General features: G+C 42.1%; 1 protein-coding gene across 5 annotated transcripts in view; it reads right to left on the reverse strand.

Moving 5' to 3' along the window:
* Positions 1 to 1,180: 1,180 nt before the first annotated feature.
* LOC139563136 (DENN domain-containing protein 2B-like) overlaps positions 1,181 to 17,677 on the reverse strand; it is a 78,408-nt gene continuing 61,911 nt past the window's right edge. For 4 of the 5 annotated variants that reach the window (XM_071381445.1, XM_071381443.1, XM_071381444.1 and 1 more), the window contains 6 exons: positions 9,512 to 9,689; positions 6,092 to 6,133; positions 5,854 to 5,965; positions 5,164 to 5,403; positions 2,341 to 2,427; positions 1,181 to 1,744 (listed from right to left, as the gene is read on the reverse strand). In XM_071381445.1, coding sequence (XP_071237546.1) covers positions 1,710 to 1,744; positions 2,341 to 2,427; positions 5,164 to 5,403; positions 5,854 to 5,965; positions 6,092 to 6,133; positions 9,512 to 9,689 — 694 coding nt within the window. In that variant the 3' untranslated portion in view covers positions 1,181 to 1,709. Of the gene's footprint in view, positions 1,745 to 2,340; positions 2,428 to 5,163; positions 5,404 to 5,853; positions 5,966 to 6,091; positions 6,134 to 9,511; positions 9,690 to 9,761; positions 9,799 to 17,677 lie in introns of those variants that run through there. The other variant, XM_071381446.1, reaches the window with a different exon arrangement.

Raw genomic sequence — 17,677 nt, forward strand, 5'->3', positions numbered from 1 at the left:
CCTGCAGAAATGTTTTGGTACCCTTCCCCAGATCTGTGCCTCAAGACAATCCTGTATCGGAGCTCTACGGACAATTCCTTCAGCCTCATGGCTTAATTTTGCTCTGACATGCACTGTCAACTTTGGGACCTTACATAGACAGGTGTGTTGTGCCTTTCTAAATCATGTCCAATCAATTGAATGTACCACAAGTGGACTCCAATAAAGTTGTAGAAACATCTCAAGGATGATCAATGGAAACAAGACGCACCTGAGGCTCAATTTCAAGTCTCATAGCAAAGGGTCTGAATACTTATGTAAATAAGGCAAAATTTCAGTTTTCTTTTTCTAAAACTTTGTTTTGCTTTGTCATATGGGGTATTGTGTGTAGATTGATGAGGAAATAATAATTTGACACATTTTAAAAGGCTTTAACATAACAAAATGTGGAAAAAGTCGAGGGGTCTGAATACTTTCTGTATGCACTGTATACCTAACCTGTTAGTCCTGAGACTATAATCTCATCCTTACACCCTCCGTTCCTCGGTTGTCTTCGACAGATAGAGCTAGAACATAAACATGATCTTATTCACTGACTGGCCTTCCTGTACACCGGTCAGCTACCCAAATACACACTCAGTGACAGCGTTATCTCTGTACACATGTTCTGGGCTAGTATTGACTAATATAATATTACTCTCATAAGTATGACCCAGCAATACATTTATAGACACCCGAAATCGACAAGTTAAACACATTATTCAGTTCCAGATTGTTGTTCCATTCATTGCCAAAACGTATAAAATCACTAGACGTCATGTCTGACAACTCAATGACAAGTCCCCCACAGCACCCAACTGTGTAGTTGGTGGGGTGGAATCCCAAAAGGCACACATAGCTACCACATGCTGCCAGTAACCTAATTATGTCCTCACACATCACTCCAGTGGCTGTCACTGCCATGCTTTTATCAGCTCTGCTGACTTGGAAGCTTACTGTCATCTTGCAGCACTCAAATCTGTTTTGAGTGTTTGACTTCTTTATAATGTGTGATCCAACCTCCCTGTCTGTACAGAGCCACCTGGGTTCCACCTAAAGAGGAACAATGACCTTGTTCACCGACTGCGCTTCCTGTAAGTGCTGATGAAGTTCTGCTTCTTCTGAACAGTAACACATAAAAAAAGTTAAAAGAATCCAATCGTTTGAAGTCTTTTGTGTTTAATTACTGAATTTTACAAAGCAATGCATGTTTTAAACATTTACAATCATTTTCTTCATGTGTTAATGCATGTACAAATCCTCCCAACCAGGTGTGGAATTTACAGCTCTCATTCAGCAAATAGACAGGACAATGATGATCTACACTACAAAACATAGTAACTGTACATCCACCATACATCAGCATGCATTCACTCACTCAGTCTGATCATGTTCTTCTCAAGTATGCTTTAATGTCAGTGGTTACTCAGAAACAAAGGCACATTCACTCTGTACCGTCCTACTGTAACTAACCTCACAATTAAAGGTACCAGACACCTAACAATCAAGCTACATTGGAGGGTATCACAGCCAGTTTACAGTGAAATATGTACAACATATTGACATTTCATTGATGTTTTTGAAAGACAAACAAGTCAATAAAATACAGGGTTTTGGGTGTATCAGATCTTCTGTTTGCAGTTGAACAAGCTTTCATGCTCCGGTATTTGGTTATTAAGTAGCAGGTTTCCTCAGTTCTTTTTGTGAAGAAACTTCATTTTACTTCCTAAAAGACAAACAAAATGCAAGTAAGAACTGGTCAGGTAAACTTTAACACACTTCAATTAAATGTTCCAATTGAGCTGACATCTGCAGTGTTTACTGTGAATGTGATCTCTGGATTGTCAGGGAAATGATATAGTGCCTCGGATGGAATCCCGGTTTTAGACTACATCAGGGATCATCAACTACATTCAGCTGCGGCTGATTTTTTCTTGAGCAGATGGTTAGGTGGCCGGAACATATTTACAAATAATTTGTAGACTGCAAAAAGCCCAAATATATATATAATATTTGACTAAAACATAATAATTTTGAACATTGCTTACATTTGTATACGATCACATCTCTTTATAATGCATGGGAATACTTTGGAACAGATTACCAAAATTAAAATTCCACCAGTTGGGGAACCCTGGACAACATGGTGCTCATTACTACATCATGGCCAAATGTGAATAGGCTTCTTTTAGAACAAAACTTTGTGTCATCCTACATTTTAAGTCAGGTTACAATTTGTCCCAGCGGTAAAGTGGACAGGTAAGGTCTGTTGAGGGAATATATTTGTTTTAAGTGCAGATTCTAATTTATTTGAGAACTCACCTAGCCCTTTGAGGAACTTGTTCACTCCACTCTGCTCTGTGTCTGGTAGCTCTTCCAGGTACTGCTCCACCCTCTGCTCAAAGAGTCCTGACAGAAACACAACAAAATGGCAGAATAACATGAGGTAATTATGAGTGGTGTAAAGTACTTAAGTAGTACTGTAAAGTATTTTTACTTAAGTATTTTTTTGTGGTATCTGTACTTTACTATTTCCATTTTTGACTACTTTTACTTTACTACATTCCTGAAGAAAATAATGTACTGTTTACTCCATACATTTGACCTGACATCCAAAAGTACTTGTTACATTTTGAATGCATAGCAGCAGGACAGGAACATGGTCAAATCATGGTCATCTCTACTGCCTCTGATCTGGACTCACTAAACACAAATGTATCTTTTGTAAATGATGTCTGAGTGTTGGAGTGTGCCCAGGGCTATCCACACATTTAAAAAATAAGAAAATGCTTAATAGAAGGAATTTCAAATGATTTATACTTTTGATACAGTATATTTTAGCAACTACATTTACTTGATACTTAAGTATATTTAGAACCAAATACTTTTACTCAAGTAGTATTTTACTGGGTGACTTTTACTTGAGTAACTTTCTATTAAGGTATCTATAATTTTACTCAAGTATGACAATTGGGTACTTATTCCACCACTGTTAATTATTAACATTTTTACATTAATGTTATACAGTGGCTTGCGAAAGTATTCACCCCCTTTGGCATTTTTCCTATTTTGTTGCCTTACAACCTGGAATTTTTTAAAAATTTATTTTACCGTTATTTTACCAGGTAAGTTGACTGAGAACACGTTCTCATTTGCAGCAACGACCTGGGGAATAGTTACAGGGGAGAGGAGGGGGATGAATGAGCCAATTGTAAACTGGGGATGAAAATAGATTTTTGGGGGGTTTGTATCATTTGATTTACACAACATGCCTACCACTTTGAAGACGCAAAATATTTTTTCTTGTAATACAAGAAATAAGACAAAAACAGAAAACTTGAGCGTGCATAACTATTCACCCCCCCAAAGTCAATACTTTGTAGAGCCACCTTTTGCAACAATTACAGCTGCAGGTCTCTCGGGGTATGTCTCTATAAGCTTGGCACATCTAGCCACGGGATTTTTGCCCATTCTTCAAGGCAAAACTGCTCCATCTCCTTCAAGTTGGATGGGTTCCGCTGGCATAAAGCAATCTTTAAGTCATACCACAGATTCTCAATTGGATTGAGGTCTGGGCTTTGACTAGGCCATTCAAAGACATTTAAATGTTTCTCCTTAAACCACTTGAGTGTTGCTTTAGCAGTATGCTTAGGTATGCTCATTGTCCTGCTGGAAGGTGAACCTCCGTCCCAGTCTCAAATCTCTGGAAGACAAACAGGTTTTCCTCAAGAATTTCCCTGTATATAGCACCATCCATCATTTATTCAATTCTTATCAGTTTCCCAGTCCCTGCTGATGAAAAACATCCCCACAGCATGATGCTGCCACCACGCTTCACTGTGGGGGTGGTGTTCTCGGGGTGATGAGAGGTGTTGGGTTTGCCCCAGACATAGCGTTTTCCTTGATGGCAAAAAAGCTCAATTTTAGTCTCATCTGACCAGAGTACCTTCTTCCATATGTTTGGGGAGTGTCCCAGATGCCTTTTGGCAAACATCAAATGTGTTTGCTTATTTTTTTCTTTAAGCAAAGGCTTTTTTCTGTCCACTCTTCCGTAAAGCCCAGCTCTGTGGAGTGTACGGCTTAAAGTGGTCCTATGGACAGATGCTCCAATCTCTGCTGTGGAGCTTTGCAGCTGCTTCAGGGTTTACTTTGTTCTCTTTGTTGCCTCTCTGATTAATGCCCTCTTTGCCTGGTCCATGAATTTTGGTGGCGGCCCTCTCTTGGCAGGTTTGTTGTGGTGCCATATTCTTTCCATTTTTTAATAATGGATTTAATGGTGCTCCGTGGGATGTTCAAAGTTTCTGATATTTTTTTTATAACCCAACCCTGATCTGTACTTCTCCACAACTTTATCCCTGACCTGTTTGGAGAGCTCCTTGGTCTTCATGGTGCTGCTGACTCTGGGGCTTTTCAGAATTAGTGTATAAATACTCAGATCATGTGACAGATCATGTGACACTTAGATTGCACACAGGTGGACTTTATGTAACTAATTATGTGACTTCTGAAGGTAATTGGTTACACCAGATCTTATTTAGGGGTTTCGTAGCAAAGGGGGAGAATACATATGCACGCATCACTTCTCCGTTTTCTTTTTAAAGTTATTCTATTCATTTCACTTCACCAATTTGGACTATTTTGTGTATGTCCGTTACATGAAATCCAAATAAAAATCTAATTAAATTACAGGTTGTAATGCAACAAAATAGGAAAAACACCAAGGGGGAAGAATACTTTTGCGAGGCACTCTATTGTGAGGTAATGTTACAGTGCAGTATAACAGAGAAAGTATGTTTTGGTATGGGGTGAAATACCCTTCACTATGTGGCCAGGAGATGGCACTGAATACCCAGCTAGAACCACTGTCAACGAGAGGGCCGTACCAGCACAGGTTTGAGAAGATCCCTTTAGGGATTTTGGACAATTTTGGCGGAAAAGTGAGGGGTGACAGAGCCTACCTCTAAAGAGCATTTCCACCAATCATTACAGTTGACATATTATTTGTGTTATGATGAACTACAATGAATCCATTTTAGGAGGACAGGACACACTTAATGTTATTATCTCTTAACAAGTAGACAGGACCATACCATTACAGACTGTTGTGTAGGGTGGACTGACAGGGTCATTGTGGGTTTACTCTACCTTTGGCCCGGCATTTCCGCAGCTCCCGGTCTTGGATGAACCCCGCGAACATTTGGGACTCCATGAAGACCCCCAGGAAGCGACGGATGCTCTTGGAGGCCACAGACTTGCGGAAGGCCTCGCGCTGGAAAATGCGTTCTCCTCGCTCGCTCTGGGTGAGGAACAGGGAGTAGTGGCCGATGGTTTCCAGAAAGAAACGGATGAAGGCCTCTGACACCAGGCTGTTCAAGGAGTTACACTCTACAGAAACAGACGAAACAGGATAGGTTAGTATTATGATGCTGAAACTGAAACACACTTAATACATGTTCAATACATCTAGAAAGAAGCAACACATAAACTACAGTGGATCTCTTTTTATGCTTGAGAATTGTGCTTGAGAATCAAGTAGAGCCTATAACATTTGTGGGAATGACACAAGAGTTATTTAGAGTTGATGTTTGACTGATATTGTGTATTCATACGTAACATTAAACAAACACTACATTCTGAACACCAGTAACCTTCAATTCAGTGAGGTGAATCACCCATTCCAGGAGTTCTCATCACTCCACAGACAGTGTATTGCTCCCAGACATGTGCTGTACATGTTCTTGTTCACAGGGTTGAAACATGGCCAGTGCTCTGTTGTCCTAATTTACACTCGTAACATCTGGTTTAGTAGAGAGTTACGATGTGTCCCTCGTTCACCTTCGTCTGACTCGCTGTCAGAGTCCTGATTGATGATGTCATTCCTCTGCTCCAGAGCTAGCTCAAGAGCAGACTGGAGTTTCCGTGGCAACAGCGAGGCCTCATCATCCATCTATTCACACGCATAACAATTTAATTAGTGACAATAAACAAGAATATCAAAAGATCAGTCCATATTATATTACAATAAACATTCTGGTCTTTGTTTACGGTGAGGTACTGGAGAATTGAGACCAACCTGTCTGAGGAAGCGGTCAGTTCCCAAGTCCACCATCAAAGCCTGCAAAGGAAACAAACAAGTCACATATTTGTGACTCATTTCAGGAAACTAGGCGTATGTCGCGCGTCACTACTTGACAGGAGAGGCATTTGAACATAAACATTCATTGTTTATCAAAATGCAATTTTTGGCAGAAATGGCTTTGGAACATGTGAACTTTCATGTGCCTTAATAACAAACTTGTATTCCATCTGTAAATATGAATAAAATTGTTAAATTATGAGCCTAGTTGGTTTAGCCACGGAAAAAGACAGGAACCATCCTGCTAGCCATGATTGGCTTCTGTCTATAACTTTAGCTGTTCAGTATGTGTTGATAGTCCTTTCTACCGCACCGTTTTTGAAAAATATAAGGTTAGCCACTGAGAACTGCAAAAGTTTTGCAACTTTTCTCAACTACATTGATGCCCTACATTTAGCAGGCATTGTCAACAGATCAGTTGGAAAAAGTGATGGGCTACTTTCTGCACAGGCCACGGTCAGTGTGAACCGTAGTGATTTGACACAATACTGGCCAAACAAGATGTACCTACAAACAAAACAGAGTGAAATGGTTCCAGTCTGCCGTGAAGCATTCACCCATGTATACAGGTAAGAGTCTAGCTACATTTTCAGATATTATACATTTCTAATTTTGTCAGAATGTCGTTTCATTGCAAGTTAAAGCATACTGTTCGCTAGCTAGCGAGCGTTAGCTTGCTGGTTCGCTATCTAACGTTACATGTATGATATGTGTCGTAATATTATTTGAATCACAAAACCATTTGCATTACTAGTTATAGCCTAATGTTAGCTAGCTAACATTGAACCTAGTTGGTTAACTTTAGCTACCTGCAGATTCATACTACAGCTATGACAATGTTTGTATTGGTAGTAGAATGAGTTGGGATTATTCCGGTTCATTGTTTAGCTAGCTAGCTACATGTCTAAAGAAAAGACTCCACTTCACCAGATGATTACATGACCCATCAAGTTAGCCAGGTGTGTCTGGGGGTGATTGGGCCATCTATTGTATTTCTAGACAATAGTGGCCCATCCACTTAGCTAGACGAGGATGGGGGGTGGTTACAGCATTTCCTTCACATGACCCATCAATTTAGACAAGTGTGTCGGGTAAGTGTTATATTTTTAGCTGGACACTTCCTGTTTTGGATATTGCTACTATGCAAGTAACCATTTCACTGTACCATTTACACCTTCTGTATCCTGTGCATGTGTGTGTTTACCAGAGACGGTAATGTGAAGAACAACATGACCTGCACCAAAGTCAGATTAGGAAATAGGCCAAGGACTAGATAAAGTGTATTTTTACCTGGATTTTTTTTTTTGTGTAGGCTACTACTTTCACCACTTTTAGTCATGAAATCTTTGGTTGTTTACTAAACTAGTCACTCTGTTTAGCACATGGCCTTACATGTGAATCCTTAAATAGAAGGGTGTGGCTAAGGCTTGAGAGGGTGTGAACAATGCTGAATGGGTATAGACAAAGGAGAGCTCTCCAGTAGGTGTACCAAAACATTAAAAAAAAATGGGGTTACAAGTTCATCAACATTCAAAGCAGAATTACCTTCCCATTGTTCCTCAACTGCAGTGTATGATATACAATTTTCTACCTCTGAGGCTCTACTTTTATCCAATACCATTTAAATTTTACTACATAAGACCAAATCGAGGTGGTCGATCACAGTTAGGAATCTTCAGTCAAATCCAGGCTTCTTCCATGTGCATATAGTGGCTTAAAGTGTATACCAATGCCCTCTACAAAAAAGGCAAACTCTCCAACAAGAGAAAGACAAACTCTTCCAGAAGTTGGAAGTGTTATGCCAGTGTTAAAACGAGATCTTTAAAAGCACCGAAAGGATACTTGGGGAATTTTAATTGAGTCGATCAGCAACATCAAGACAGATGTAAACAGACAACAGATACTGTTGACAGGCCATTAAAAGCCATGTGTTAATAAGTATGACAGACAGGGTGAGATGGTCTTTTCACTAATACCATGGGCTGAGGGCAGATGCTGCTGACTCGGACTAACTGTGTTAATAGCAGAGAGCTGGACTTTAAGATACCTGATGGCTTCTCCTGCCAGGCTTTTATTGAGAGCCAGAAACTCCCACTCTCCCTCCCTAGTGCGGCCAGGACCCCAGAGCTGAGGGCTGAGGCTGCCCTGGCATGGGCCCTGCAGGCTGCAGCAGCTGCCAACTGCCAAGGCCACATTCGCTGGGGGGTTTAGGCCAGGGTCAGCCACACTACAGCACATTGAGGCTGGAGGAGTTGTTGCTACTTTAACGAGAAGGGATTCTGGTGATTTCCCCCTCTTTCCACTCTGCCTTGGCAAATCAGCGCTCTGTTCCAAGAATGCTGCAGAACAGAGCAGAACAGTCCAGCTGGGAGAGCAGAGAAGCAGACACGTCTTCTTTCCCTCCTCCCTCTGTAATTGGTGACAAAACTGCTGAAGGTCAACGTCCTGTTAGGCTTTGACCACAGCGAGACTGCTGGACAGCTCTGAACAGGCAATTATAGCTATAGCAGGCCTCACACTGTGTGTGGACTCTGACAGCTCAATACTAGGAAGCTCATGGGTTGAATTCTAATACTCAATACTGAGAGCCTACAGGGTCCATGGCAGCAAAACAGAGGAAACGGGTCATATTACACTCAGCGCTCTGAGAGAATTCAAGTTTGAGCAGACCTTTCGAAAACACAATGCTATTGCTGAATGTGTGACTGTGACTTTAACATGAGACTGATTTAGAACTCTCTCTGGTATGTAGTGCTTGAATGAATAGACGTTAAAAAAAAAGTTTGAGGGTAAAAATGCTCTGAATCACTAGAAGGTCCAGCATTCTTTTAAAGAAGCCTGTGACAGTCATCATGAGAGTGTGGTTTCATCCTGAACCCAGGGGTGGTCCTGGGTCTCTGAGGGAGGTTGGGAGGAGCACCATGATAGCTGTCTCGTGAGATGTCCTAGTTACTGTATATCCGGATGCTTCTGAATCTGTCCCATGGCTGCACCAATCAGCCAAGAGGATCAACATACCTACGCAATTCTCTTCAGAAATATAAGTCCCTCATTGGGTAAATGTTTAATGAAAACAAGCAGGGTAATTGACTGTGTAATATACTGTAGGTTGTTGTGGGCGTTTTACTGCTGACCAGTAACAGGAAGGCCACTCCCCAGCCCAACGTCTAACAGAGAGATGGAATGTGACAGTGGTATAGCCTCTAATCTGTAGCCTCATGCTAACAAAATCAGAGGCGCAGAATGAGGAGGAAATTAATAGAGCCAATACATTAAACCTGGTCTAAGTAAAGCAAGACAGTGGGAGACAAAGATGAAAAGCCAGAGAGAGAGAGATGGAGAAAATGAAGTACCAACCTCTTCCACAGGCAGGTCTTTGAGTTTGGGCAGTGAGCTGGACAGGAGCCCCACCAGGAAGGGTGTTGGGCAGCAGACGATGTCCACCATGGAGGCAGGCAGGACGGGGATGAAGGTGTGCTGCCAGGAGAAGGGATAGAGCAGAGCCACCACCGCGTGCATACAGCTGGACAGGGTACTGCAGAGAGGGAGACAAACAACCATAGAATTACATATAGAATCACTATATCTAATCATTTTAAGATCTCTATGGGGACAGACAACATCAGATACAGCTGGACAGGGTACTACCGGGGAGGGAGACAGACAACATCACTCACAACACAGAACTGCAGGGGGCCCATCAGTAAAACCAGATATGAACATTGTTAGGGGAAAACATGGGGATGCCAGATTTTCCATCAGATTGCCCACTTTATCCTGACCTTTGAAAGGGAGTGGTGGATTGTGTTTTGAAGTGAACCCTGAATACTCCTAAAACAACAGCCAGCAGCGGACAAAGAACGACAAACAGATGCAACAAAAATGTGGACTCTCATGTTCCTCTATAAAATACAAAATAAAAGCTTATTGAGATTTAAAGTTCATCATTATCTGCCTCTAATATCAAGAAGAGAGCCGAATGAGAGCGTATTAACGTCATAAGTGAACCAGTCTTTCCAACGTCCAAACCAAACAACAACCTGATCCTCTTTTCCTTGAAACAATTACTATGTATATGTGAGGCGAACCAGTACCCTGGCTTAACACCGCGTTCCTTCCTCCAGTTGGTCTAAGGGACAATCTGAAATCCATTCTCAACAGGCTGTTCTTTCTCTCCAACAAAAGATGAAAAGAAGAAAAAGACAGAAAGAAATCGCTCCTCCTGACACTCAGCTGCCAGGAGAGAGAGGTCTGTACAAGACTTCACATTGGAGCAGCCAGTAGTGGGAAAAATACCCAATTGTCATACTTGAAAGATAACTTAATAGAAAATGACTCAAGTAAAAATGAACATCACCCAGTAAAGTACTACTTGAGTAAAAGTCTAAAAGTATTTGATTTGAAATATACTTAAGTATCAAAAGTAAATGTAATTTCTAAAATATACTTAAGTAATTAAGTATCAAAAGTGTAAATAATTTCAAATGACTTATATTAAGCAAACCAGAAGGCACCATTTTCTTGTTTTTTTCAATTTACAGATAGCCAGGGGCATGCTCCAACACATCATTTATAAACGAAGCATGTGTTCAGTGAGTCCACCAGATCAGAGACAGTAGGGATGACCAGGGTTGTTCTCTTGATAAGTGCGTGAATTGGACCATTTTCCTGTCATGGCAAGCATTCAAAATGTAACGAGTACTTTTGGGTGTGAGGGAAAATGTATGGAGTAAAAATTACATAATTGTCTTTAGGAATGTAGTGAAGTAAAAGTAAAAGTTGTCCAAAATATAAATAGTAAAGTAAAGTACAAAAACTCCAAAAGCGACTTAAGTAAAAAATACTTCAAAGTACTACTTAAGTACTTTACACCACTGGGAGCAGCAGACAGGCAGACAGGTTCACCGATGGCAACCATTCAAAAGCTTTAATCTGTTACGTTTCCACCTCTTCCACTGACAGTGTAACACCCTTAACTACACAGCCCACAGCTAAGACCTGCTCTATAAACATCTGTGATAGGCTGGTGTTACAATAGTTTAACAAGATCTTGAATCCGTCTGATATTACCCAAAACAGCACCCTTACCGCTGGTGAATTTTGACAGCTGTGGCTTAACACAAAATCACAAACAGTATGTCGTCTTTCTCACGGTCCCAAGTTTGTTGACAGTGGCCGACCCTCCTCCCCTCTGTCCCCCTGCACTCCATACAGTCCATGTACACACAGATAGAGAGGGGAAATAAACCATGAGGCCCATCAGAAACACACAGACACCACAACTCTAAATCAGTGGGGATCAAACCCTCCACTGAAGATGAATGCACTGTTAATAAGGAATGTTGTCCATAGTTGTTCTCTTCAACAGCAGAGGGCACATCCTACCAAACACACAGTACTCCCACTACGTATAAGTGTCCACGCTCTATCACAACGTCAATATTGATGTGCATACAGCCTCTTCTTGATGGAACCTTTATCTTGCTTTGGTACAGTTTACTGTAAATAGAGCTATGAGTATAATGGCAAGTTATTATAGTTAATGAACACTGTAAAGCGAGACCAGTATCTACATGGCTCAACAACTGCAGCCCCATGGTCTGTTCAGGTTTCTTATTCACCCATCATAACATAGAGCAGAAAGCAGTCTCAGTTTCACTGTCTGAGTTTTATTTGCAGAAGGAGCTGATCCTTTTGAAGAGATCCAGTCTCCGGGGTTTGACCTGTTCCAACAGGGAGGGATGGGGCACAGCTCTCAGAACCTCAGCCACAGGCAAGACAGAGCTAGCGCTGCAGAGGACTGATACCATGAGTATCACTTACACACTCAGTCCTGAGGGAAACACTCATGGGAAATGATGAACTTGCAATAAAAACACCATCTCTGCCCACATCTGCCAGTCAACTCTCTAAGGGTGCGTGCCAAATGGCACTCTATTCCTTATATATTGCACAACTTTTGACCAGAGCCCATATGGGCAGTAGTGTACTACATATGGAAAGGGGTTATATTTGGGACGCAATCTAAAGCAGAAAGGAATGGCAGACCTTTACAGACCAGGTCATAACAAAACCATATCAGCACCCGCACAACTGTCCACTTAAGTTTAGAGGATCCTAACTTTGCTTTGTGATATTTTGCATTTGGGGTTATATAAGCATGTCAGAACAGGAATGGTTGTCCTGGGTCTGTCTGTGGCTGACCATGCAGATTCCCAGGAAACTCTCAGGATAGAGAGGCTTACTCTGCCAGACTCACAGGTGCAGGATGGAGAGTCCCAGTGTCAGCAGCACTGTCCACAATCTCAGACGGGCCCATTTCAGCCCAGGACAAACACAGGCCCTGGCAGGAGCATCAGTACAGCTGTTGACTAACAGCTCCTCATACTGAAGCACATACATATTTTTCTGGGTGAGAATCAGTGCTTCATTTGTAAATCGGGAGGTGCCGGAACAAAAAAGTGAGTGCGAGAGGGGGATAACCTGGGGAGCTCTGATGTACCGGAACGCATGAGAGAAAAATCCCCTTTAATAAAGCACTGCATACATATCATTGCATTTGCGTAGTGGCATAGAGAAGTAGAGCAGAGGCACTTACAGAAGTTGCACACATGGAGAACATTTTTAGTAGCCTAGGGTCCGGGAAAAATTGTTGCCTTTTATAAACGCATTTCATGCAATTCTGCATCATTTTACATGACTGGAGACTTTAGCAGAATTTTTTAAAATACCGTACAAAAGGTCAAAATGACAGTATACTTTTGACACTGACACACTGAGATCAATAAAAACGACCTCGTCTTAAATCCATCAATAGTCTAGGCATAGGTGTGTGGGACACACATATTGAAGGCTACAATATGAGGAGTTAATGATAGTCCTAAAAATGCTTTCCAGTTTCACTGACTCACCCAATCATGTGCAGCTCAATCACCGGTGATTCGTGCCAAAAGCCTCTCTCGCTCTTGTTTTACTTTGTAAAACAATATTTGGATGTTGATCAAAAATTTTGTTAGCCTACAGCAAACACATTAGTGTCTTCTCTTTTCAGCAGGAGCCATTTGCTTTCCACCCTATGTTTTCCCACGATTCTATTTGAAATATTGCCTGTTTTATCTGCATGCTGTTCACTGACAGATTTAGGCTATGCCTTGTTATTGGCTACACACAATCCATAGCTAGATAATTTGTTAAAATAAGCTACTGATCTTCTGTGGCTAAATTACAGGCTTTCTCATGGTGTACTAGGCTATTCTGAATTATGTCATTTCTTTCTGAACAGACAGCAGTAACTCTATAACTTTGGCAAATGTATTTCAATTGATCAGGGGTGCTGCAGCTCCTCCAGAACCCTTTGCGCAGCTATGATTCTATAAGGAAATAAATGATGAAGTGCATCACTGGAGAGATAAGGGTTGCAGGCGCATTCATGTCTATCAGAGCAGAGAGATCATAGAAAGTGAATCTCGTTCCAGTTCTGTGAGAGACACAGGCGTGCTTCTCACACAGCCACAGCCACACATTGGTCTCAAACATAGGTTGCAATGTTGCGCAAACCTAAACCAACCAAAAAATCTACTTTTTCACATGACGGGGGGCCTCGAATGAACTTTGATCGCTTTAGGGCCTCCTGAGTGGCGCAGTGGTCTAAGGCACTGCATCGCAGTGCTAGCTGTGCCACTAGAGATTCTGGGTTCGAGTCCAGGCTCTGTCGCAGCCGGCCGGGCCCGGGAAACCCATGGGGAAAGCACAATTGGCCCAGCGTCGTCCGGGTTAGGGGAGGGTCTGGCAGGCAGGGATGTTCTTGTCCCATCGCGCTCTAGCGACTCCTGTGGCGGGCCGGGCCCAGTGCACGCTGACCAGGTTGCCAGGTGTGCAGTGTTTCCTCCGACACATTGGTGTGGCTGGCTTCCCGGGGTAAGTGGTAATTGTGTCAAGAAGTAATGAGGCTTGGTTGGGTTGTGTTTCGGAGGACGCATGGCTCTCGACCTTCGCCTCTCCCGAGTTCATATGGGAGTTGCAGAGATGAGACAAGACTGTAACTACCAATTGGATACCACAAAATTGGGGAGAAAAAGGGGGTAAAAAATTATAACTTTGTTCGCTTTTATTAGGATCCAGCTCAAATTAAGCAATGGTGAGAATGATGAATGAGTGTGTGCATACTGCTCATTGGTGCATCTAGTAGAATGTTTAGTATTCACATAGAGCTCCAATGTCTTTTCCCCACTTCCTCTCCATAAGGATCTCAAGTCCCCATCACGGCCTAGGCTTGGACTCCCTGGTATGAACAGTTGTAGTGGAAGCTGTTGAACAGTAAGACCAGGCTTCCCTTGAGCAACCCTACACATGGTTCTATTCAAGCCTATTGATTCCAATGCTTCTTGTGGGCAGCATTGCAGTGTGTGTGTATATATAATAATAATAATAATAATGGGAAAGTCAGATGCTTGGCCTCTGGTTTCCAGCTTCTGAGTTTCCCTCTTCAGTCTCACAGAAATATTTTACATACAGTATGTTTCCACTGTGTTCATCCACTCCACCTTTGGGCGTTAGAAATACACACAGGGAAAGTGTTAAGTTGTTGTAGGTTGTTTGGTGCGGTGCCAGCATTGCTCAGTGTGATACAAGTGTTCAGCAGTAATAAGGGACTAAATAAACTGTACAGCTTGTTCCCAGATTAGAGTGGTACACTGTAGCTACCTACAGTGGCTCACTTTAACAGACTGGATTTACAGACATACACCATATTATACGGCTGTTGCTGCTGGAGTCTGGAGCAATGGGCGCTTCCTGATTCTAATGCAAACCCCAGTCATTTCAACAGGTGGTAGAAGAAAATTATGAATGGCGTTTGAAAGGAGGATTTTAAACTAATAAAAATGTAATACATCTGGTGACTACCATGTGTTAGTTTAAAGTTTTCTGATGTTACAGTGAGCGGTGTAAGGGGAACCGAGGTACAGAAAGCAGCCTTCCTTCTCCCCCTCAGAAAACAAGAGCCTGATTAATTCACCATGACCATGAGAAGGCGGTATTTTGCTCTCCCTCTGCACCCCCGCTCTTTCTTTCTCCCTGTTTCTCCCTCTCTTACCCTCCATCTTTCTCACACTCATACACACACTACCTTCCCCCCCAATCCCCTGTCTCTTCTACTGTGGGCCGCTCAGCAAATACAATAGAAACATTGACTTATTAAAGCACTTCAGTAATCGGAAACGACCTCCATGTTCTCAGATTGGCCAAAAAAAGAAGCGATTCAATCACCTCTACACCCACGGGCTAGGTTGAAGATGGGAAGGTTAAGACAACAAAGTAATTCTATGCGGAACTGTTCAAAAATAAACAAATTCATGGGAACAGCTCCATTGATATCTAGTCGCGCCGTTGCTAACTAGCAACGCTGGTCCCATGAATTGCAAAGTGTTATGGGATATTAGAATCCTCTTGTCTTAACCTGTATATTTTGAACCTAGCCCACGGGCAAGGCCTAACAATGGAGGAATGGCAGGGAAAAAGTTGAGACCCGCCCATTTAGAGCCACAGAGAGGCAGATCAAACAAGCCAACTCTCTCTCTTTGGTGGTAACCCTTCTCTGTCCTAGACCCATAATAACTGGAAGATGATGTTTACATTATGAGCACTGCAGCAATCCCAGCACAGAGCCTTCAGGTAAATCTGGTTAAGCAATTACAGTCTGATGTAACCGATGATGAATTTACGTAATTAGGCATCAAAGTTGTTATTACATCTCCCATTTGCTGGTTAATCATCATCAGTTCTGAGTAACTGTCTGTCTGGCTGTTTGATGTCACAGAAAAGCAGCAATATGTCTGATATAAAGTATTTTGATACATACAAAGACGCTTGCTTTAGGCAAACGACCCGTTGTGACCTCTTAAACAAGTCATACACAGCCTACAGTACAAATAAAGGGTTAATGCAACAGTCCATGTAACCCCGTAGGCTCGGCCCTAATTTACTCGCCGCAAGGCAAATGGCCCAAGACAATGCCTAAGGCTCAGTAATGCCTTGTACCTTAAGCTTTATGCCTTGTATGTCATTTCATTCATTTAAAAAAGTTAATAAATAATTAGCGTACATGTTTAGATATTCACTTCTCATTACCATTTCTTGATCTTAGTCGGCTAAGATGGAATCCCTGAGCTGACAAGGTAAACATCTGTCGTTCTGCCCCTGAACAAGGCAGTTAACCCACTGTTCCTAGGCCGTCATTGTAAATAAGAATTTGTTCTTAACTGACTTGCCTAGTTAAATAAAGATTAAATAAAGATTAAATAAAATAAAAACACATAATACTTGATTGCACATGATTGTACCATAATATCAAATGGAGTCAGATAAACATTTAAAAACCCTAAGGTCTATGTCTAATTAGCATAATGAAATGAGCATAATACTAACAATAAAAAAACATACAAAATTGTCAGTTTAAGCTAGAGATCACTGTTTTTTTTGCACTGGATGCGTCTCAATCCACCGCATCCGTCTATGTCGCACGTCCGCATCTGCAGTGAAAGGTGACAGAGCTAGAGTGGGGGCTTTTCAGACCATGAGACATCCTGAAAATCGGTCTTCTCACAAAATCGTCTGTAGTGTCCGAACGGTTTGGGCTACAAACCCCTCTGTGGAAAGATGAGACTCTCACGAACATGATGGTGTTCTCCGTTTTGCTCTATGACCCCCACAAACATCTTGGGACTCGTCTTAAGTCGGTACAGCCGATCTGCCAACTTCTGTTTGTAGCGTCCGAACAGTTAGGGCTACACACTAATACGACCCCTCTGTGGAAAGGTGAGACTTGCCCCCCCTCCCCAGGTTGGGACAGTGCTTAGACTCTTATCGGTTAATAGGCTAATTACATAGTCTTATGTATATTTGAGCAATTAGGCCAGAGGAGGTGTGGTATATGGCCAATATACCAAGGCTAAGAGCTGTTCTTATGCACGACGCAATGCAGAGTGCCTGGATACAGCCCTTAGCCGTGGTATATTGGCCATATACCACAAACCTCCGAGGTGCCTTATTGCTATTATAAACTGTTTACCTACGGAATTAGACCAGTAAATAGTTTTTTTTGTCATACCCATAGTATACAGTCTGATATACCCCGGCGTTCAGCCAATCAGCATTCAGTGCTCGAACCACCTGGTTTAAAAATAATACTTATATATCAAATATTACCACAGTACAACCCAGTGGAGACACATTCCCTAACATCGCCTGTTTTCCCTCCCTCAGTTCCTTCTCCGATTAGATACACATTACACTCAGACATACATCATGTTGTGATGGAAGAGATTTCTGGGATTGGATTGTGTTCTCGGTCTCCTGCGGAACCAGACCCTTTTACCAGTGAAGTCAGTGGAGGGTCTCTCCCTTCACCCCAACACGGCTCAATGACGCCCAGAGTGGCTCCTTGAATCCTGTTTTCAATGGGAACTGAGACACAAGGGGTCTGGTCCGTGTTCTGGGGCACTCTGGAAGCTAGAGCTCCATCTA

The sequence above is a fragment of the Salvelinus alpinus genome, chromosome 33 (genome assembly GCF_045679555.1).
Source record: "Salvelinus alpinus chromosome 33, SLU_Salpinus.1, whole genome shotgun sequence".
NCBI lineage: Eukaryota > Metazoa > Chordata > Actinopteri > Salmoniformes > Salmonidae > Salvelinus > Salvelinus alpinus.